General features: G+C 40.8%; 1 protein-coding gene across 3 annotated transcripts in view; it reads left to right on the forward strand.

The window, feature by feature from the left end:
• tncb (tenascin Cb) overlaps window positions 1-23,235 on the forward strand; it is a 102,337-nt gene that overhangs the window by 40,100 nt on the left and 39,002 nt on the right. Inside the window, exons 2-3 of one of the 3 annotated variants that reach the window (XM_055020495.1) lie at window positions 3,723-3,904; window positions 22,109-22,647. In XM_055020495.1, the coding sequence (XP_054876470.1) occupies window positions 22,170-22,647 (478 nt within the window). In that variant the 5' untranslated portion in view covers window positions 3,723-3,904; window positions 22,109-22,169. Of the gene's footprint in view, window positions 1-3,618; window positions 3,905-22,108; window positions 22,648-23,235 lie in introns of those variants that run through there. The other 2 variants (XM_055020496.1, XM_055020494.1) reach the window with 2 other exon arrangements.

Below are 23,235 nucleotides of genomic sequence, written 5' to 3' on the forward strand. Positions count from 1 at the left end.
CCGGCTGTTGATCAAGTGACTCGTGTGATGTGAAAAAAGTGTTGCCATTGAAGTTTTACAAAATATATCTATTTCAAAATAGCTGAAAACCACATCATAAGTTTTTTTTTCAAAATCATGTTTTTTTTCTAAATTGACCATTTATTTTCATAATTTCAATTTTATGCATGAGGGTTTCTGTTTTCTGCTACACTAATGCTCCTCAGTCCACAGCGGAACCTGCTGTGAATGCTAATACTAGTTAGCACAGCCACCGATGATGGTGGGTAAACAGTTTTCCTGTAACATTATGTTGTTTCTCTGCCATTACCACAGCTGCAACAAACTGTCAATCTTGAGCTTGAACACGCTGAAAAGGGGAGCATGTGAGCAGCGCGTATGCATGCATGTTTGACAGCAGCAACACCTTACTCCTGGCTCTTATTTGTTCTTTCCAACTCAGTGGTATATTTCTACTGATGTCAGTAGGACCACCGGAAGAGAAGAGATAGATGTTTTGCACAGAAAATCTGTCTCATGTTGTCCAGACATAAAGTTAGTTTAAGAAATATGTAAAAAACGTTATAAAAGTTGCATCCTGCAGCTCTATCACCCTCTGGTGCATGATCCTGGACAGCCTCATAGCTGTTGCTGACTGTTTTTCTGGCAAACTAATGCATAGGGTTATGCATACAATGTTTCTGTCAGGGACTGTATCCATACCGTCTTTTGTTTTAAAAATGATTTCAAGTTATTTTGCATTTTAGTAAATGTTAACTCCTGGCTGTACCTTCCAGTCATGTTCACTTTAAGTTTTAAGTTCACAGGTGTTGGTCTGACTACCAAACACTTTTCACCCCCCAGGTTCACCTGAAACATTCAGGCTCATGGGTTCTTATTTTAAGAGTTTATATTAAGGGTTTTTGTTTTAATCTACTTTTACAAATGTCCCATTAAGTATATATTTCTGTGTCTCATATTTATGGTAGCTATGTATGTTCTTTTTTTTTCATTTTTGTTCTTTTCATAAACCTTGCAGAACTGTTCACACAGTTCATCTCTGTGTGATTTCAGCTGTTCTGGTTCTGCTCTCACTGGTTGTTAGAAAACATGCAGCACCATGAAGACCCAGAAACACACTAGAAAACTCAGGAAGGATGCTTAGTTTGTAAAATGATGGCTTTCAACATTTCACTGAGAAAATATCTGACAAGCTCAGCAAAGAAAGCATTATTGAAGTAAGCAGCCCAGAGGACGGTGTGTCCCCCGTCACTTCTGATGGACACCAGGTCCATGAGATGACAAGAAACTGTGGCTGGACGTTAGCCACAACAGCATTATTAATGACCTCATTTTTTCCAAAGACGTTCGTGGCGAGGCAGGACCTGCATGATTACAAGAGAACCGAGGCGTAAAATTACCTGAACAGTAACAAAATTGATGAAGTAACGTTCAACAAACGAGGCAACTTTATTTTTCTTGAAGCAGCCGCAGACCAAGCCAGAGCATATGACCCAAGCTGAACAGTCAGCATGGCTCATGCTAAGGGAGAGAGGGGAGAAGGAGATAGTCAATGTTCTATTTACTTGAAATTAGGATATTTGGGAATAGGCCATTGATAGAATTATTTTTTAAATGCATAACATGCATAACAAATCACATACAGGGTTTTATCAATTTTGCCATTAGTCCAGAATTTTCTAGTCCAGGTTTGACTTGTCTAGTCATTGTAGTTTTTAAACTAGAGCAGATTAAAAAGTTCAAGACAGTAAAACGTTAGACGGACTCACCAACTTCAGCTTCGTCTCTTTAGTGAGAGGCTCTTAAAGAATGTTTTCTACTGATTATGGTTGACATGAACACTAACTGTTATGGTTTTTGGTATGTAAATATCACAGTAGCAGCTTTCTAAAGGTTGTATGACAGATGGATATTAAATGCTATTTAGACGCTTTACTGTAAGGAAATCGAACTAGTCAGAGCACATTGTCAGATCACTGGTCATAATCCAGGCAGAGTCTGGGTCGGGTGTGGCTATGTGGGCTTTTCATCCACAAATGAAAGGAAACCTAAACTTTGGTCGTCGAGTATTTGAGTCAAAACTGAAGCAATGTAAGGTTTTGATCTATCTTCCTTGCAGTTCTTGCTTCCAGCTCAGTCTGGGTTTTCTGCCCTTCACTTGGATTCCACTGATGAGATTTTCTACCGGGCCAGTCAGCAAACAAAATCAGTTGTGGACAACGTTGATTTTCTGCGATGTTTTAGAGTTGCAGTCGAATTGTAGTTTTAGCAACAGCAGCAGAGGAAGTGAGCGAGGCTGTTCAGTCTGTTGGCCACGTTTCAAATATTAATATCAACATTTGCCTCGTTCGGATTGCCTCTTCACTCTCCGCAGTGGAGAATGGTTATTTACAGTGCAGTGCAATGCCCATAAGCTTCTTTGTGCCAAACTGGTCTATTACGTATGTCACGTTAGTAAACAGGTAAAATTCAAAACTTTAACAGAATTCATGAATCAAGGAAGCAACAGCTGAGACCCTATGGACGAAGCAAAGCGTTGAATACAGCTGGTTTTTACCAGATTGGTTCTAAAGTATGTTTCTATATTGGCTGAGCACATTGCCAATGGAAATAATTAACCTTGTTCTAACATGCACACATGAACATGACCTATAAGTATTAGTCTTATAAGTTTCATGTTGATAATTGAATTGGAAAATTATTTATCCTGCCTAATATGTTATTTTCTCGTTATGCTTTCTCATTTTAATCTTTATATTACTAGGATTTGGTCAAAAGGTTATATTTTTGTCTGATAACATAAATGTGAAGTAATAAACGCAATAATATAATCAATTGCTCAGTACTTGAATAATCCCTTTTCAGAAATACTTTCACTGTATCCAAGTAAAAATAGATCATAGTGGCGCTACTCTCACTAGGATTTAGCCAGAGGCCAAACCTGAGAGAAAACCTGCAGAGCTTCCTCTTCCATCAGGGCAGCAACATCACTTTCTCCAACTTTGTTGTGAATGCAGCAGAAACATTCCCTGACATTCGTTCACTGCCTCAAAGGAAAGTTTTTGCTCAGCCTGTTTTGTGAAGATGCTTGACTCTAGCGCCGTGCTCTGGTGCAGACAGGGTTTCTAAAAACGCTAAAGAAAAAAACAAACTAACTGTAGCACCATTCCTTCCATGTTGTTATGTTTAAACCTTGTATATCTTTTCAGTGTTTGGGGGAATTGTTTGCTGGTGATCTGCCTCCTCATCAGTCTAACAAATGGAGGCCTTGTTCACTCCCTGCTTTCAAGTTCTTAAATGCTATGTTAATGTGGAGCCTGCATTCACTTATATCTTGCTTTCCATTGGCTTGCTCGCCGCAATTTGCTGCTAATGGTCCAACCACCACAGCACCCCACCTACCCTCCACCCCGCTCCCTCTGTCATCCACTTCCCCATCCCCTTCCCCCCATTTTCCTCTGCTACTTTCGCTCTCTCTCTCTCTCTCTTTGCTTCTCTCTTTCCAGCCTTGAGGCGTCCCGTTTCAACTCCTTCGTTTTCAGTCACAATGCTGTGGAGAGGTCTGAATGGATGGGGTGGGGGTAGCAGAGGGGGCATTTAAGAGAGCAGTAGGTGGGAGTGGAGTCTGACTGCAGAGGGTCTTCTGTTTCAGAGAAAAAGGAGTTCTCTCATTCACTCTCTCTCTCTCTCTCTCTGTCTGTCTCTCTCCTCACTGGCTGCAGCACATCAGCTGGCTCTCTAGGTAGACGAGAGTAAACACTCATAGAGAACAGAGAAAAGATGACAGAGCTGTCAGCACTCTGAGAGCCACGGAGCGGTGGGAACATTTTCTCTGACTTGCTGAGGAGGCTTTCTGCTTCCATTTTTCCCCGTCAGTTGAGAGGCTGTGAGCGTTTTCTGAGAGGTAAGTCACCTTCTCTACCTGCATGGAGCTGATGGCTCTGTCTGTCTGAAACAGACCGCTCACACTTTTTAAAAGCTCGCAACTTTCACCACTTTTTTGTCTTGATTGTTTTAATCAGTCGACAGGAATGCCTTCCATTGGAGAAATGTGACCATGTTAAAACATGTGACAGGTGTTATAAGGAATGACTTATTTTAGCAGTTTTATCGCTGGTTTATTCAAATATGTTAAACAGGAAAGTTGTAATATCTGAGTATTAAAAATAGGCTAAAAGTTTAGATGTTTGCTTGATTAATCTTTCTGATTTATGTTTTTTCCCGCCATAACATTTCCAATGTTTTAACATTCCTGAACACATTTCTCACACATCCAGATAACAATGTATGTGATGTTGGCTGTAGGAAAATAGTTTGGTCCTTGTATTAATGAGCCAGGACTTCAGGCTCCCTTAATTACACTCTTTACTGCACTCACCTGGGAGTCATTTATGTCCTGTGGGATAAAGTGTTAGCTCCTTTTTGCTTCAGAAAACAAGTGGAGGAACAGTTCATTATTATTATAACTTATTCTTATTATTTTATTTGTTTGAGCAGGTAAAACCTCATTGAGATCCAAATTTTATTTGCAACACAGATCTGGGCAGAAAATTTGAGATACAAAGAAACACAAAAGTGAAACAAATTAAACCAAACTGCTCAAAGTAATTTCCATGAAATAAGATCTGACATTTTGAGTTCAGACTGGAGCTGATTCCATGCTGCAGAAGCCGTAACATCGAACGTTGCCACTGTTTTCCTGCTTGAACACGTGAAAGCAGCTAAAGAAAAATGTTGCCTAAGTTTCTTGGGACCCGGCAGGCAGACCGTGACGATCCGCTGGTTTACTCCGCCTGCGTTAAGGCTGATGCTGGGTCGAGGTTCTGCTGCTGCTGCAGAGCAGAGACAGGCTACAGTCTGAACGTGTGCACTTACCCGCATGCACATGACTGCAGCTTGCCGCCGACTACAGGTCCAGCTGTAGATTTTACGGTAGCCGGCAGACGCCTGGGCTGGTGTAACCCAGGAGACAGAGACAGACAGCTGATCCACATTAGAAGCTGCCGGTTTGGGTCCTCTCCCAGATCTCCATGCTTCGCACGCTGCTGGCTGGAAAGTTGCAGCCTCTCTAACACACACACAGTCGGCGGCTCTCCCTGATCCCCAGGTTGGTGTCATGGTGGTCCCAGGAGGAAAGAGGAGCCGAGGCTGTCTGACAGATTAGGAAATAAAACTGGCATTCACTGACGGGGGTGTTGGTGGGAGATATGCCGTTTCTGGATCCCTGCCAGTCGGGTGTTTCTTCTCAGAACAAAAAGACGGTGGTCTGTGGACACAACTGTCACTGACATGAGAACGACATGAGAATGGTAAGCAACAAAACAAAGAAAGACCTGACAAGTCTGCCACTAGACACCGCAGTCCAACTGAGGATGTATATTTTTTTGATAGCATGACATCCTTGTCAATAACACACCAACAAATGGCGCCTTGTATTACCCTTAAATGTAATAATGACTTCCTTCAAAACTTAACCATGCAAGTCAGAAAACCAGACAAATTTCACCAGTTGGGAGTCAAGACAGCAGAATACATCCAGGACATTAACAATGACTTTCTTCTGCAGTTCTGTTTGTGTGAGACAGTTTCTGACTGCAGCCGTAACGATGTTCCAAACACATCCCAGCCACACTGCATTCAGAAATCAGGTCATTAGAGCAAACTCCACATTTCCATCTCAGGACACCCAGCAGACACATTGCTGTTGAACAGATGGAGAAAAGGTGAAGTGGGCTGAAAAATGGGAGATCTTACATAAACTCACTTGAACATGTTATGATGTTACTCCCTCATCACAAACATACCTGTAGTGTTGCTTTGATTCTTTCATAAATGTCTGATAAATCTTTTAATCTCCTTGGCAACCATTCAGCTGTGCAGAATGCCTAGGTGGATGTAACTCCGCCTTTGAGACTCAGCTCCTCCTCGAAGCTACATTTTCTAACACGTGACACGCCCCCTTCAAAAGCCCTTCAGGAAAGATGTCTACTGATGTCTAAATGTGGTTGGAAGGTGACTGGCAGTGGTTAAATTGACCAGCACTTGCAACATCTATGTTGAGATAAAATCTGTGCACCAACTATTAAGAAAAGCAAAATGAAACGATCCTGAGTTGTTCTTTCACATATTTATGCTGTCATCAAAAATGATTTTGCTTTGGATTTATTTCACATGAAACTAAAGGCTTTTTGCAACGATACCTCATTCAGATCAGCTCACATGCATGCCTGTTGTGTTGGTGCTGAACGCTGGTGTATATGTGACTGAAGGAGAGAGAGGAAGACCATCAGGATCCCAGGGCAGCTCTTGTTAGACGGTGACTGGTCAGACTTGCAGATGAACCAACCTTTGTGTGGCTTAATTAATTCTCTAATCAAGAAAGATGTGTTCAAGAAGACTCTGATGTTGGAATGCCAATTTTGATTGTCACAAACATTTCAAACATGGTTTGAGGTCCTCCATCTGAGAGGATAGCACATAGTCTCATGGTGCAAAAGCTCAAGCTTCACACATTAATGTTTCATGTTGGGTCGACTATGCATATAAGCAGCCTCTGACAGTCACACTTGGTATAGCAATGAGTGGGAAACGCAGCCTTTGTTTGGACAGCTGTCAGCTCCCAGAGCTTGATGCCCTACAAAGCTCTCAGAGAGGGCGACTATTTCTGACCCCACTTAGCTCCTTCACTGGTGATCCAGAGCGTACTATAATCATGGTATTCATGATGACCCATGTCGGCCAGGACTTGGGAGAAGGTTTTGTCTGGACTAAGTCAACGTCATCTTTAATTCAACCTTTGTTTGCTGTCTCTTCTCTATGTCATCTTGTTTTTCTCCTTTGATTTGTTCGATTAATGTCATTGCTGGCTTTTCTGTGTAAAAACTTGAGTCATCATAAATGTAAGATAAGGATAGTTCTTGAACTATTTTAACATGTATTGTTTGTGACCGTTTGTGGTCCAAAAGGTTTTTCAGAGGAGGTGATTGATTGTGACTTCCGACCAGCGCCGAGGTTGAAGATGCGCTCTTAAAGCTTTTGTTTCAAAAACGGCCACAGCAGGACTGGGTTATAGATTTGACCCTGAATCCACAGAAGTAGGTTAATATGTCACACAACTATGATGACCATCTCAAAAGGGAAATTGATTATTTGTTTCTTAAAGATGATATTCACCATAATTTTAGAATAATTTCACTGAAGCATCAATCAGATTTGGAGTTCAAACAAATATTTCTCATGTTTGGAAATTAAACAGTCGTGTGGGACATTTTTCTGTGTCCCATTGTAGACCAGTTATGTTAGTCATCAGTCCATCTCAAAGGAATCCAAAGTTCTTGCCCTTCCAGATGGTTTCCTGATGCTCCTCCAATTTTAATGTGCAACGCCAAAGGAGTGGAAGCTGGGGGTTCCGGGACGCCTTTGTTATGCCTTGGCCACCATAGGAGCGAGCCAACTGATGAGCACGTGGTAGATCCTTTACTCATCTACTCTACACCTCCAGCAATGGCCTCCCACATAGGAATGTGTGAGCCATAATCTTGGACAAGATGGGAACCTTTTGAGAGGGGTAGACTATTTCCATGGAGTAAAATGATGGAGAAAAAAAAAAAGAAAAAACCCGGGGAAGCCAGTGAAGAGTCGACCTCAGAGACCGGGGTCATTAGGCTCATACAAGTGTATGAATGGAAGGCACTCGCAATTTGGACACGCAACACGCTTCAGGCTTTCAGACATACAAGGACAAACAGATGTCCGGGTATCACAGCCAACATGCTTCTATTTGTAGCACAGAGAAGAAGGAAGAAAAACTCCTTTCCATCCTGTTTGAAAGGAAATAACCAATAAACATCCAGCATTGGCCTAAAGGAGGCAGACTGTGAAAGCTCTCCTTCATTTTTACTCAACGTCTACATTTACCCTTCCAGATCCTTCCCCTGCCCTCATTTGAGCTGCAGCTCAAGCAAATGAAATATGTCACAGATTCCCTCATTTATTTTATGATGCCTTGGCCCCTCCAGAAAGTTTCATGTGAAGCAGTTTCCCCTTATGAATCAGTGAAGTACGTTCTATGCTTTCTTTTGTGAGGGGCCAGTTGTCACCATCCAAAAGGATTGGCAGCCTTTGAGTGTTTCATTAGGAATGTTGCTATAGTGAGAGTCTAAAGTTCAGAGTAAAACATTGTTTGCTCTTATTTAACTTGTTAAGCTACTTAAACATTATGTTTTGTCCCCCTGATAACATGTTTTGTAGCATAAATTGGCTGACCTGATATGTTGGCATTTTCTATTTTCACTTTCATTAAATGTAATATCTATAACTTTGAAACTCTTTCTGAATTTGACGTGGATATGTATTCCTTGCAACATATGAACGTTTAACTAAAATTGTTAAACAGTGTGTTTCAGAAAGTATGAGCTGCCTTTACGTTTCCAGAAGTACATCTTTGAGGTCAGACTCTGATGTTGGGCAAAAAGGCCTCTTTCGTGGTCTTTTCTCTACTTCCTCTCGAAGGTGTTCTCCCAGAGAGAGGTCAGTTCTCTGCAGGTTTCTTCACACCAAACTTTGTGTGCAGGTGCTCAATCATGAACAGGAAGTGGCCATTGCTAAACTTTTTTCCACAAAGTTCTTCCAGATTATCATAATTTATCCATAGATTTTTTTTTTTTTACCTCCTGTTGGAAGTGGTAACGTTGTAGTAATTGTTCCACTATGCTGCATTTGTAGTTGGGGACTTTATTGTTCATGGAAGGTGGGACTGGAGCTCTTTGGAGGGTTGGGACATTTTGTGGACATTTTGTCTCTGGTTGGAGATGTGGTCCAGGTGAGGGGACTGAGGTTTGGACCGGGACGGTTCTGGTTCTGGCTGTGCCTGGCCCAGGTCTGGACTGATGTGCTGCTCCATCATACTGGACGTTTCTAGAGACAATGGAACGGATGGGAGCATCTCCTGAGGTTCACATTGATCATGGTAGAACTCTGTCCAGTCTGCTGCTCCCTCAGAGTGGAATCGGCATCCTGTTGGTCTCTTTTAATGTATTTACGGACATTCTTGGGTTGTAAAAATGTGTTAGTAAATGTTTGGTGAACATCAACTTGTACTTTTGTAGGTTTGTTTGCTATTTTTCTTGCTTTAATCACCACACTGCAGGTCCAAGTGGTTTTAGCGTCTGTGTTTTATGATTGACGGATGATTGTCTGTGTGTTGCTGCTGCCATTTTGGCCAGACTCCTCTTAAAAAAGACATTTTCCATCTCAGTGACAGCTGTTTGTCATTGTAATGTGGACATTACAATTCATAACAACCACAAATTGACCCTGAAAGCTCAGAGAAAGTAATGCGGTGGAAACAAAGGCACACCAGTGCTCATTAATTAAGACGGTCATTTGAGACTGCAAGGAGAGCATGATCTCACCTTGCAGTGGATTACCTGAGAAACAAGGTGTTAGTTTCATGGTAGGTTTAGATTAGCTGCTTAAAGTGACATGAATCCCACTGTGTAGCATTACAAAAGCAGCTGCCAGGCCGGCACGATTTTTACAGTAATTGCAGTGCAGTGTGAAAACCGAGGAGGATGATAGTTGAACTTCCAACTATTACATGTCTGGAGAAAGCAGTTGGTGTGCAGGTGGGTCATCAGCACATAACATGCTGAAGAGACAGCGAGCATCCAGCGTCTCCATCTGGAGCCGGTGAAAACGACAGAGGGAGCCGTAAAACACACTGATGGGTCTCACTGCCAGCCAGCCGTCTTGTAACAACTGGACTAAGATTTGATTTTCAGTTCTCCAGTCGGGCCCAATGAACATCAAAATTTATCTTCTTCATATCTTTGTGTCAAAATTGGAAATTGTTTCTGCTTTAAGAAATTATATCTTCTTCTTTTTTTTTGGACTGCTATCAATCATACGTATCCGCTCTGGCTCCGTATCAACGCAAGGTTATTATAATGATTTTTTATTTTATTTTTATTAACAGCGTCAGCCTCTGAGTGTTGGCAGGAAGCTCTCTCCACGCTTCCAGATAAGTGTTTCTGCTGGCATCTCACATCCAGCCTCCCTATCCACCTTATCAGCCAGGAACACACAGCACCCCCTCCACACCCCACATGTCTATCTGTGTCATCGCAGCCAACGGGGTCACAGTTAAGAGCCGATGAGCACAGCTTCACTTTGATGATACCAGTCTGTTTTTCTTTCTTTTTTTTTCATCCATCATAGCAGCGTATTCCTGATTTCACTTCATATGAGAAAGATAAATTCTGATTTTCGTGCCACACCAGAGCCAGCACCATTCCAGTGCTCCTTCTCGACCCCCTCTAGTGGCTCAAGGAGGGTACTGGAGGCATCACAGCAGCCTTTTCAACCTCAACGATGGCATTTAAATACCTGCACGTAGTTTCTCTGTAATACTTTAATTCACTGCATGTATGAGAAGACTGGACATGTGGGAACAGTTTATCTTACAAAAACACATTTCATGCTCAGGCATAAGTTGCAAGTGTTCACACTGCCAAGTTCACCCCACTCTGAGTCCAGGGATTTTATCTTGAATTCCTGGGTTTCGAAATTTTTGAATTTATTTATTTTTTTCCACATGTTTCATGTTACAGCATCTGAAAAGTAATGTTTAGCAATTGAATCAAGTCAGAAATACGTTATTAATGTTCCAACCATTCATCACTTGCTAAAGAAATCTGTAAAGATTTTTTACATCCACTTTCTGGAGATTTTTAACATGGTTGTCATACTAATGAAGACACTATATTGCAACAGCTGATTGTTTTACACCGATTGATAGAATGAAAATCATGTCTTTATCTCATGATTTCCTGTATTTCAATTTCACAATTTCAAAGAGGTAAATGTGGAAGTCACATTTCTTGTAAGTCAAATTTTCTAACAACCAAAGGCAACATAGTTTATTGATTGTGCTATAATATTACACTGTTCATTCTGTTCATTAGACGGTCATGGGAAAACAAAGTGATTTCAGTCAGAGGCTTCTTCAAATTTGCTGTAATACAGACTGCTATATGGAGTCTTCCATACCAACAGCCATTACTATCCACAATAACTCTTTGAAGAAGCTGAATTAATATGAGTAACAACAAAATTTTATTTCCCTGTGGAATCAATAAAATAAAAACATAATGCTGCCCATTAAAGGGAAACACTTCCCCGTCTACTGCCATCAAAGTGACAGTAAAAACATATTTACAAAAATGCTGTTAAAGAATCGCTAAAGCCGAGGAACATCTCTGAGGATGTGTTAGCATTTCTCACTCTAGTTGTGGGTCTGTGAAGCATGGTGTGACCTGCTGAGGAAAAAACTAAGACCCTGACAAGACAGAATGAGGAAAAGCTCCAACAGGAGCTCACAGCGAGGCTGCCTGTCTGTAGCCAGTTAGCTGTGTCCTGAGGTCATGACCTGACTGCATCAGTGTCACATTAAAACCTAACCCTGCTCTACTCCAGTAAGACTGAAACTGGTCCTTGCCTGTTCGTTGGATTGGCTCTTTGATTCACAATTGTTCTACCATGATGATTCTAGAGCTCAGCATGGCGGAAAATTTCTCACAGCAGAAACTAAAAAGAACCCCCAAAAAGATACCAGTCTGCCGAAGTGTGAGGTGATAAAAAAATTGAGCTTTTCTCAGATGCAGGAACAACAACCTCATCGATCTTAAACCGGACCACCGACTCTGGCTGAGCGCCTTCCTGTTCTTGGTGATTGTAACTCGGAGCTGAAGTGCTGCCCTCAGCAACTTTTTCTCTCCTCAGACAGTGGAGATACAGATCAATATTCGCCTGCCCTGCTCCAGGACGCCTGTGTGTGCATAGACTGTGAGTTTCTCAGCACATTCACTGCATTCGTTTGAGATGTAATGGTGAATAAGCTGAGTAATTCTGTTACTATTGGCGGAAGCATCAGCCGCCAAAGTAGGATTGAGCTCAGACTTTGATTAGGTCACTCCAAAACCTTTCCTTCTACTTTTTTGTGGCTCTTTAGAGATTTGGACCATTGTTCTTCTGCAAACTTGAAGTTTGACTGTTATATTTCTTCTTCAGAATTTATTTATTTTTTTGCATAATTGGACCATTTTGTCCTGATCTTAAAGCAGCAGGCAGGAGCCCCAGACTGTGGCAGTGCTACCACCAGGTTTGTGGATGGGTTAAATGATTTTTTTTCTGAATGGTCATGTTTTTTGTTTTGCCGGATGTAGCAGGCACAAACCTTCCAAAGCGCAGCATGTTTGACTTTTTTAAAGTATTAATAAATAAACCAATAATGGTTAATTTACAAATGAACCAGTACTGCTTCATTAATAAATGGTTAATGGTTCTAACTCTAGTTTACTGGAACACAAAGCCTGAGATATGGCTTGAAAACATTTTTCAGACTCATAGATGTTAACGAGTTTGTTTCTCATCTCTTCTTAAATTTCGTCAGAATTTGTTTTATATTCTAAAACAAATTCTAAACTTTTGCTTTTAGTGATCATTTGGTTGCTGTCAGACCCGTTTTTAAATGATTTCCTAATTGCAGACATCTGGTGGTCCTGAGGCCTGGCGGTTTAAATGGTTTTTAGTGACTCATACAGATAAATTATTTCATCAATTAAAACTAGAAATAGAATAGAAATATAAGTTATTGTCCCACAGTGGAGAAGTTCAGGTGTCACAGTAGCACATTATGTAAGTGGAAACATGAATCTTAACACAAAGGTAAAAAATAAATAAATAAATCACCAGACAGTTTCTGAAGATGAGAGCATAGAAATCATGATTGTTTCTTCTAAGGCCTACTTGGTTTGGATAATTCTTTTACCACTCATATATAAAATCAAAACATTTGTTTAGGTTCTCTCTGTCTGATGTGAAACCAGTAAGTGTGATAAAAAGAGGTGAAATCTGTTAGGAAGAGAATTTTTCACTTTAGATCCCGTTCTCTATCATTTGGCCCTCTCGTTGCGCCGTCGCCCCATCTCAAGGTAACGGTGGAGTCAGACACTCACCCCTTCCTTCATTCCCTGTACCGGCGACCCAGATCTGGATTCTGTACCAAGAAGACAAGCTGAGTTTTTGTCATGGCTGACCTATAAAACTAGGGAAGCCTGATAAATTCTTCACAAATAGGAAGAAAGCAGGAGCCTCCTATCAGCGCCGTTTAACATGCAGTCCTGGGACTTGAGTTGTGCTTGTGGTCATTGAATATTTAGAGCTTTAACACAGCAAGTGGGGCATGCTGCCTCATTATTCAGTTTACTTGTTGTCGAGTTAAAAAGTGGATCTGTTTACACTGCTGCTAATATACTCTGACGGCTGCTGAGCTGTTTTTTTTTTTCACCCCTACAAATGAAACAACTACAGTGACGGTTCAGCTGCACTGCAGAAGACCTGCCTACACAATGCAGAATGATGATATCATCCTTCTCAGAATTTTCTCCACAAATTATTAGGATTTTCTCCTCTAAAGGACAGCAAAGATATTTTCTGCCGAATGCTTGCCCAGGGATATTTTTTGTTCTGATTTATCTTAGAGCTGCCATATGGTGGAGGTCTCAGGAAAGGTGCACCACGGTGATGATTAAGTTAGTCAGCATGGGGTCCTGGCGGAGACAGAAAGTTCGGACTGCTGCGTATCTCTTCGGGAGGAACACGGAACGTCTGCTCATCGATCTTTAAGCCAACCAACAGCAAACTGATTTTTTTTCTTCCAAAAAAGATGAGTAGGAGGGAAGGATACCGCTGCTAATGTCATCATCCTTCCAGACGTTATTTTCCGTAGCAGAAAACTCGTCCAAATGGAAACCAGATTAACCTCTCTTTCCCTGCAGATCTTTAGGCCAGTCTCCAGTGGGAGATTTGCACTCACGGCACTTTGTGGATCATATTTGTTGGCTCTGTCTCTTGTGTAAATACATATTTGTATGTGACTCATGGATCACATATGAGAGCCAATATCGAAATGAACTGGAAAATATATTGTCATATTAACAAAATGACAAAATCCCAATCTGATTAAATCATGCTCTGCATATTCTGTACAATAACACACATCATGGTCTGCATTAATATTCTGATTGCATAGAATCTAACCTTTTGAGAAGTGATATTCCTAAGTGACAGTCCCTCTTTTGCAACAGATATTTTTCCCTGAGGGATTTTTACAGGTCAGTCACAATCTGCTGCTCCAACTCCAACAGTTAAGTCGCAAAAATCAATCATTTATTTCTACAGATGTAGCTGAACTGAAGTATCCAAATCTTCATCTTTTATCTGAAAGAGTTTTGCTGCTTGGCTCGGCTTGGCTATGTCTGTCTCTGTTTTGATATGACTTGTTGCTAATTCATCCCACACATTAATTTAGTTTTAAGTACTGGTGTGCATTTTTTTTTTTTTTACAGAAACATTTTCTCCTATTTCATAACATTGGCATTTTGTGTTTAATGGAAAAAAATATATATATATATTTCCAGTGCAATTCTGTGAAATACATCTACTGAGATGTGGCTGAAAAATCTCCACATAAATTTTTTTAGTCCCCAATTTTTATTTAATTTTTTTTCAAACATTGGCTTGTTTCTTGTGTTCTCACTAAAACCAGGAAGATAGAGCACATGACACCAGTTATAAAGTCCCTTCACTGCCTCCCTGTAGCTCAAAGAATAGACTTTCAGTTGTTAGGTTATAAATCACTGAACGGTTTAGCACCACAATACATTGAAAATCTGCTGTTGTCATATCACCCTTCCGGACCCCTCAGGTTCTGGTTCTGGGGATGCAGAGCAGAACCAGAACCAAATGAGGAGAAGCAGCATTCACCTTTATGCACCACAAATTTGGAACAAACTTTCAGAAAACTATAAAACAGCTGAAACACTGACTTCCTTTAAATCTCAACTAAAACCCACCTGTTTAGAATTGGATTTGAAACGGAATCAATTACGAATTTAATGATGGCACTTGACTTAATGTCATGTTTTGATTGTTGAGTCTATGTTGCATGACTTTGTGTTTTTATGTTTGTTATGATGTTAAGCATTTTGAAATGCCTTGCTGCTGAAATGTGTTTTACAAATAAAATCGATTGACTGATTGATTGATTGATTGATTGATTGATTGATTGATTCCTTTAAGCAAATGTACTTTTGTAATTTCATTTTGTTCTATTTCATGGTGAATAGAAACAACAAGTGGGTCATGGGTAGTTTTTACCACTCTGACACTAATCACTTAAAAATCAGACTTGAACCTTGACCATGGGACTGAATCAGAACTTCTTTACTTGACAGGCACAAATGTCCATAAAAACAATGACAGGCTCTTTTGAGTTGTGAGAATACAGTACATGTTGCATCATTGTTTAAAATATTTGCTTTCTTAAAATGGAAGTCTGATATTTACATTTAAAATGTAAATATTTGCATAACAGGATGGACAGCTGTCAGCTCTCCATGAACAAACTGTCTCAAAAATATATTTCCTGTATCTCCTGCTAGAATTCCCCTTGCTGCAGCTCATTGTTCTAAGTGTGTAACCTTAGCTCCTCAAATTTCTCCCTGGTGAAGAAGCTGTGGCTGCTTATTTATTTTATTCAACTTTTTAACCAGCAGATAGGACTCCGGAGTCCTAAAATCTCTTTTATATGACCGTTCCCCGGCCAAGTCAGCAGGCAGTTTAAACTGCAAGAGATGCAACGTGCATATAAACACGTCAATATTTTTATACATTGCAGGAGACCAACAATAAAAACTTTAAAACTATAACCAATGCGACGCTATTATAAACACATAGCAACAGGCATCAACAGCAGAACTTTTTCAGTGCAATATGTTTGTGATGTGTTTATTTGAAATTTAAATTCCTGTAGTTTACTGAAAAAAAAGGTCTTATAAAGCTTTGGAATGCTGATGGTGATTTCAGATGATTATTTCTCCAAGATGACAGAAGAATAGTCAAAATGTTTTCTACCATGTCTGCTACTGTTTCAAAGTAGAAAGTGTTCACAAAGCTGCCATTTTAATATGCATTTGTTCTCCAGATTGGAAAAACTCCCTTTACCAAGAAGGGTCAGTATTATGTAAAATCAACTTTTTAGAGCTTTGCATGGTGTTACAAAGTTAGTCCCTCATTAAAAACATACCCGGCATGTTGCTTTGGTTTTTTCTTGCATGTTTGAGAAATTCTTAAATCTACATGGCAACCATTCGGCTGTACAAAACGCCTGGGTGGATCTAACTCCGCCTTCCAAGCGTAGCTCCTCCTCTGAGCTGCAAGGTTCAACCTCACAAAGCAACAACCCATACTGCAACCCCTTCACTCAGCTCCTTCAGACTAGCTAGCAGCATTCAGCAAAGACCTGGTGGAACTGAACATCAGCTGAGCTCATTATAAGAGCTACTTTTCAGTGGAGCACTAGTTAAAAAAACATTGTTAAATGGTTCAAAGAGGAGCCATGTTGTGATGACTTCTTGAAGGCTGAGTTACAGAAAGAGTTTTTAAAGAGACACAAGCCCAATTTCAAGGTCCTAAATTCCAAACTCATATTTCTTTTTAATCATATTTGATCTGTCGCTTTTGTTTTTTAAACTGAAGTGAACATAGTTACCTGAGTGTGCTATAAGGTGGTACTTGGTGCCTGGAAAACACTTAATACTTCCCCTTTAATTATAAAATCTACTATAATTCATTTCTGATTGATTTATACCCGAGATGCATTATGTGTTAGGAAAGTTGTTAAGGTTTGGATGGAAAACACAGACGTGTCTGATCGCTGCACCTATTTGCTTTAATCCACTTTGAAACCATAAAATCCATTTACTTTCCTGACAGAGCCAGTTTCTTTGGAAACGAAGCCTAGCTGAAGCATTCCCAGCCCTCCTCTGTGTGGGCCATGAAACTGTAAGTGTTTGCCCAGAATTCAATCACAACAGGGTTGTTTAGATCAGTGGCAGCAGCTTCATGCGTGCCAGCAGGTTTTCCCCCCGCTAAAATTCTCTTCAAGTCCAACTGTGAGGTGCACTACAGGCTCTGCGGCTGTTTACTAAGCTAACTATGAAACACAACCAAGTGAGGGAGCAACAAAGCAGTAGTCAGACTGCATCAAGTCCGTGTCTCCGGTGCCAGCAACCAGCTGCATTAGCATACTGCCAGGGCCACGGGGCGCCTATGAAGGAAGTCCAAGCAGAGAGATCAGCTCAGTGTTTCTCAGGGTCACACTCACATTCTCACAATCATATTGTTCTTCCTCACATTATGGAGCTGCTGATGGCAGACAGGAGAGAGAAAAAGGATCTAATCAAAATATCTTCTCAGATTGGATGTTTCTTCTCTTTATTTATTTCTGGGCAGTGCAGAGTTTCACCAGAGACAGAGACTCGTCGTGCATATAACATGGGCTGGTTTAGCACTGCGGTCCATGTGGAGAGCAGCCAGCCTTAAAGAAGTGGAGAAGCCAACCGTCCTCCCAGAGCTAAAACCTGAGCAGCCACTCAAAGCAATTTTCTGGCTGTTTAATCCTTTGTTTGTGATGTCTGGGCTCTGACTGCTTTTGTTCTTGTGTGTGTGTTGCTCAATTTAGAATAGAAAAGGTGCTGGTGGACCCCAAAGGTCCATATTGTAAGGACTTGCTGCATCAGTTCGCATTGCCTAACTATTTCTACCTTATGCTTCTTTGGAAACTGTGACATTACGACAACCAGCGGTATATATTGTATTGAGATTTTCATACGACAGACCAGCAAGAAACAATTTATGACTATGACTTACAGAATGATGTTTTGTATTCTAAAACATGTGGTTTGTATGTGAATTCAAACCCTTTACTAGGTTACCCCTAATTAAAGGAACATTTTGAAGCCATCTAACTTTTGGTCTTTGTTTAGCATTAAAATCTGGCTTTACAGACATTGACTTGGATTTACTCTGGTAGAATTTCTACCGGGCCAATCAGCAAACAAAAAGAGAAGTTGATGAAGTTGATTTTCTGAGCTGTTTTCCAATTGTAGCCTCTCTGCAGCGTTAGCATTGTCAGCGTCTTCACCACATTTCGAAACATTGAATTAGCATAAATAGCTGCCTCATTCGGATCAGCACTTCTTGTTTCCCACTGGAGGATGGTTGTTTACAGTGCAGGCAATTTCCACTAAGCATCATAGCGTCGAACTGGCACATTACATACAACACAGCCAAACGATAGCGATTGGGTAAAATTCAAAACCTCACCAGACTCCATGACTCTAGGAAGCAATGGTTTCTCAACAGCAGAGAACCCAGAACCTCTGAATGAAGCAAAGTGTACAACAGGCCTCTGTATTAATCCATCTGTTCTTTTTAGAGAACAAGAAGCAGATTAGAGTCGAGATAGTTTGTTTATTTGGATCCCTATTTGCCATTCCCGTAACAATGGCTACACTCCTGGAGTCCGCTTCCTTTGAGGATGTCTCCAACTGGCACTCACTGAGAGTATCTGTAATCAGAACAGTGACAATAATAATAATAATAATAATAATAATAATAATAATAATAATAATAATTACTATTATTATTATTATTATTATTATTATTATTATTATTATTATTATTATTATTATTATTATTATTATTATTATTATTATTATTATTATTATTATTATAGAGGAGTAAGGTCCAACCCCAAGTTTAGCATTTAGGGTTGCTAAATTTGGACAACCCTGGAAGAGGCTCACCTTCACACCATATAAGTGATTCGCTAAAATGACTTTTTATGTGAGCCTTTTGCAGTATCACATATGTATATATAAAGCAAATCCGACAGCCTGGTGTCATGAGATGCTGATCAAATCCAGTCTTCCATTCTCCACCTCAGGCTTAGAATGAACAATGCCCAGCATACACAGCCTACCTCCTGTCTGCTTAGGAGGACATTTTTAAGCTGGCTGCTGGCAGCAGCTGTTAACCTTTAGAGCTGCCAAGGCACACAGCAGTTTTATTGGAGGAAGAAAACGATCAGAGTCAGCGTCTCTGCAAGGTGGATAAAGAGCGCAATTATGGAAACCAGGCTTTCTCCAGAAAAAAATGAGGAGGAAACGGATCTACATGCTCACTTCCTCTCTATGCTGTGGTCGCACTGCTGACAAACCATTGGTTATGCTGATGTCCAACTTTTCAATTATGAATCACACTATAGAGACAAGCATTCCTCTAGCTGCTGCAGATATTTTATTATTATTGTAAAGCTGAATTTGACATTTCTGAAAGAGAAAAAGCAGATAGAAAAAACAAAGTGGAGCATAATACTGCTTAAATGGGCAGTATTATGTCAGTTATTTTTATCTTTACATTATGTTATTATGTTATTCTCTCACCTGGAGTGTTGCTTTTATCATTTCATGCATGTTTGAGAAATCCTTTAATCTCCCATGGCAACCATTCAGCTGTGTAAAACACCTACAGCGCTCCCTTCCAGGACACAGCTCCTCCTCAGAGCTGCTGGTTCCTGCCCCACTCGGCTCCTTCATACTAGCCAGCAGCAATTAGCAAACAGCTGGTGGAACTGTTCGTCTTCTGAGCTCATTCTGTGAGCTCCTCAGTGCAACGCTGGTAAAAATGTTGTTAAAGGGTTGATAGAGGAGCCATGTTGTGATGACTTCCTTAAGGTGGAGTTTCAGAAAAAGCAGAAGTTTTTAAAGGGACAGAGGCCCAATTTCAAAGCTTTAAATTGCAAGGTCAAATTTCTTTTGTGTCATATTGGGACTATAGAGCATTTTTATAACAGAAGTTAACATAGTTACCTCATTGTGCTAAAATAAATGGCACCATATAACTGGAAAACACATAATACTGCCGCTTTAAGCTTTGTCCCATCCAGGCATGACGTACAGTAAAGATGTCTCCTGTAAAGCTATAATGACCATCGTATTGGGCTCACAGACTAATAGAGGAACCCAGAAGCCTCGTGAAATGGTCCAGGAATGCTCATCAGCCGGTGTGTGGCGTTAACAAGCGCTTGTTGCCTTTACAGGAAGCCCACAGATGCTTTAAACACACCGACATTAATCTGCCAGTTTGGGCTGTGGTTTGGACCTGGGAGAGCAGAAGAGGCTTGTTGCCTTGCAGGTGTTGCCATGGCTATTTCTGTCACTGCAATCATTTTGAACCTATTCAGAAAAAAAAAAAAAAAAGCTTTTCATAGAGCCTCCAGGTAACGTGCCACGACTGAAGTAATTGTTGCTCTCGGTCCTTGAAGGAATTGAGGAGAGAAAATCAGACTTTATCCACTAAATGTGTGTCTTCTCCACTGGGAGCACAGGGGCCTCATGGGTCAGAGGCAGGAATGAGATCAGAGGTGTCTCTTTGTCAGGGGGGACAGATGGAGGTTAATTGTTTTTAGTGGGACATGTCTCACTCCAGCTGTTCTCCCTGCAGAGGAATGTACATGTGTGATTGAGGGCAGTGTTGTAAAAATGAGTGATTAAAACAAGTCAGAAAAGAAAACATGTAACAGTTTGTGTAAAAGGTGTTTCACCATTTTACACAGAACAATTGCAGGGTGAGTACTTAAAGAACAAGTCTAACTTTCTTTTCAGACACGAAGGTTCAAAGTGCTACAAACACCCTGACCCACATATTTAGTTGTGTGGATTCACTAAATATGTCAATCCAGAATATTTGTGATTAATGTCCTGATATAATTTGGACAAATCGATTTACTAAATATGAAAAAAAAAAAGAAAATAAATCTTTTTTTTTCTTTTTTTTATGTGTGGGAAGTAGTAGATTTAATGTAATTAGTTGGTTTTCTTCCATGGACCTCGGCTCTCAACATAATTCAAAATGTTTCAATATGATTAAGGTTGGGAAACTCTAGAGGCTTCAGACTATTCTGCTTTATCTCCTGATGCAGTTTTTTTTATTCTAATTTCTTTTTACAGTTTGCTATATTAATTCTGACAGCATGTGATTGTCCAATATCCAGTTTCTTGTATTTTTTTTATTTTAGAAAAAAAAAAAAACAACTAAAACATATTCTCCTAAAGTAGTTTTGATGTGTTGGGGTCATTTTCCCATTAGATGATGCTTGATGGTTGTTTCATCTTTATTTCCTCTCGCAGTCGACACCTTCTCAGTTTATGTTGATGCCAAACTGCAGTGTGGATAGGACCACTGGAGTTACAACATCGTCTTGTTTATGACAGGCTGAAGGTTTCATGGTTCCATCAGGCCTCTAGTCCACCGTGTGGTCCATCGTGTTTAATGACGATGACGTTTTGGGTAAAACCTTGCCACAGTTTGGACTACCAGCCAGATATGTTCCCGAACACTTCAGAAGTGGTTTGGGATATGAGAAGAGGCTGAGAGTCTACCTGAGGAATGCTTTAAATTTGGGGATCAAGAAATTCACCAACAAATTAAACATGTGCTGGGGAGTTAGTCTTAAAACTCACAGAAGTTGTATGTGTAAAGGGACTTTTTTGAGCTTTGCATTATAATGTTATTCCCTCATAAAACACATACATGGAATGACGTTCTTTGAGATTTTTTTAAAATCTCCATGGCAACCATTCAGCTGTGCAAAACACCTAGGTGGATTTAGATCTGCATAGCTCCTTCTTTGAACTGCAGCTTTCAAGCTTCCACCTTACAGACCAGCTCCCCCCATGCAGCTCCTTTAGACTAGCCAGTAGCAATTAGCAAACACCTGGTGGAACTGCTTCTGTAATATTGTTAAAGGGTTGATAGAGGAGCCATGTTGTGATGATGTCCTGCTACGAGTTTCAGAAAGAGAAGCAGCTTCTTAAAGAGATAGACCCAGTTTTAAGGCATTCAATTACAAAGTCAAATTTCTTTTAAGATGTTATTTGATATATAGTACTTTTATAACAACTGAAGGTAAAATATTTACTTGGTTGTGCTATATAATGGCATTATATACCAGGAAAAACATAATGCTGTCCCTTGAATGGTCATTCTACCATAAAATTTAATGTTTCAAATAAAAAATAAAAAATAAATTAAAGGCATTCATTGCCACGAGTGCATGGAAAAGTTTGTCCAGTGTTGCTGCTGCAATGTTATCTGCTTGCTAAAAGTAATGTCTCCATGTGTTTGTACTGTTTTTCTACAGATCTAAAAGCAGAGCACATCCCTTTTACACTCAGCTGCTTCTTATCTCCACGGGTGTCACTATGGGGGTGAATGGTTTCCTCTTGAGCTGCCTCACCACAGCCATACTGATCCAACTCTCCACCGCTGGCCTGGTCATCCGCCACCGGAGGGAGACCCTGACGCCTAAGAAAACCCAAGAGAACCTGACTCTCCCCCATCCAGACCAGCCTGTGGTGTTCAACCACGTCTACAACATCAACGTTCCCTCCACCTCCCTCTGCTCTGTGGACCTTGACTTGCCTGGTGGGGGCGGTGCCAAGCACAAGAGCACCTCGATGGACATGCAGAGCACCGAACACATGGAGCACACGGTCGACGGCGACAACCAGATCGTTTTCACTCACCGTATCAACATCCCCAAACAAGCCTGTGGCTGTGACAACCAGCTGCCGGACATCAAAGACATCCTGAGCAGACTGGAGATGTTGGAGTCTGAGTTGTCTAGTCTGAGGGAGCAGTGCTCCAGTGGAGGCGGCTGTTGTGGAGCTCAGGCTACAGGTACGTCTGCAGCTTTCTACAATAATACACAAACCGAGATCAGAGATTGCTATTAAGATTTTAAGTGATAGAACAACAACGCCACCCACTCCACCCGACTGCCCACGAACATGTTGGAGCTGTCTGACCAGCTTTTTTGGATCCCACCACATTGTGTTGGTATTATCACAGAGTATGGAGATTGCTTCAAACATGATGCATACCACAGACTCTGTATAATCAGACCAGTGAATGTTCCTGTTGGTCTGAGATCGTTCTGGTGCCGTTGGTGAACTCCAGACTCACTGCCATAAGCCTTTTAATAAGGAGTGGCCTTCATCTGGCTGCCGTACAATCCAGGCTGATTGGTGGATTGCTGCAGAGGCAATTTTCCGACTGGAAGGTTCTCCTCTCTCCACAATCAGAGAGAGGAACCCTGCAGCTCTATCAATGGTCAACGATGGAGGCCGTAGTGTTTGCATTGTAATGTTTCTGGATCCTTCCTCAGATTTATGCCTCAAGACTGTCCTGTCTCTGAGGTCTAGAACCAGTTGCTCTGACTTTGTGCTTGGTGTTTGACCTCTGACTTTACATGGACAGGTGTATGCC

The sequence above is a fragment of the Poeciliopsis prolifica genome, unplaced genomic scaffold (genome assembly GCF_027474105.1).
Source record: "Poeciliopsis prolifica strain line A6 unplaced genomic scaffold, Auburn_PproV2 SCAFFOLD068, whole genome shotgun sequence".
Lineage (NCBI taxonomy): Eukaryota > Metazoa > Chordata > Actinopteri > Cyprinodontiformes > Poeciliidae > Poeciliopsis > Poeciliopsis prolifica.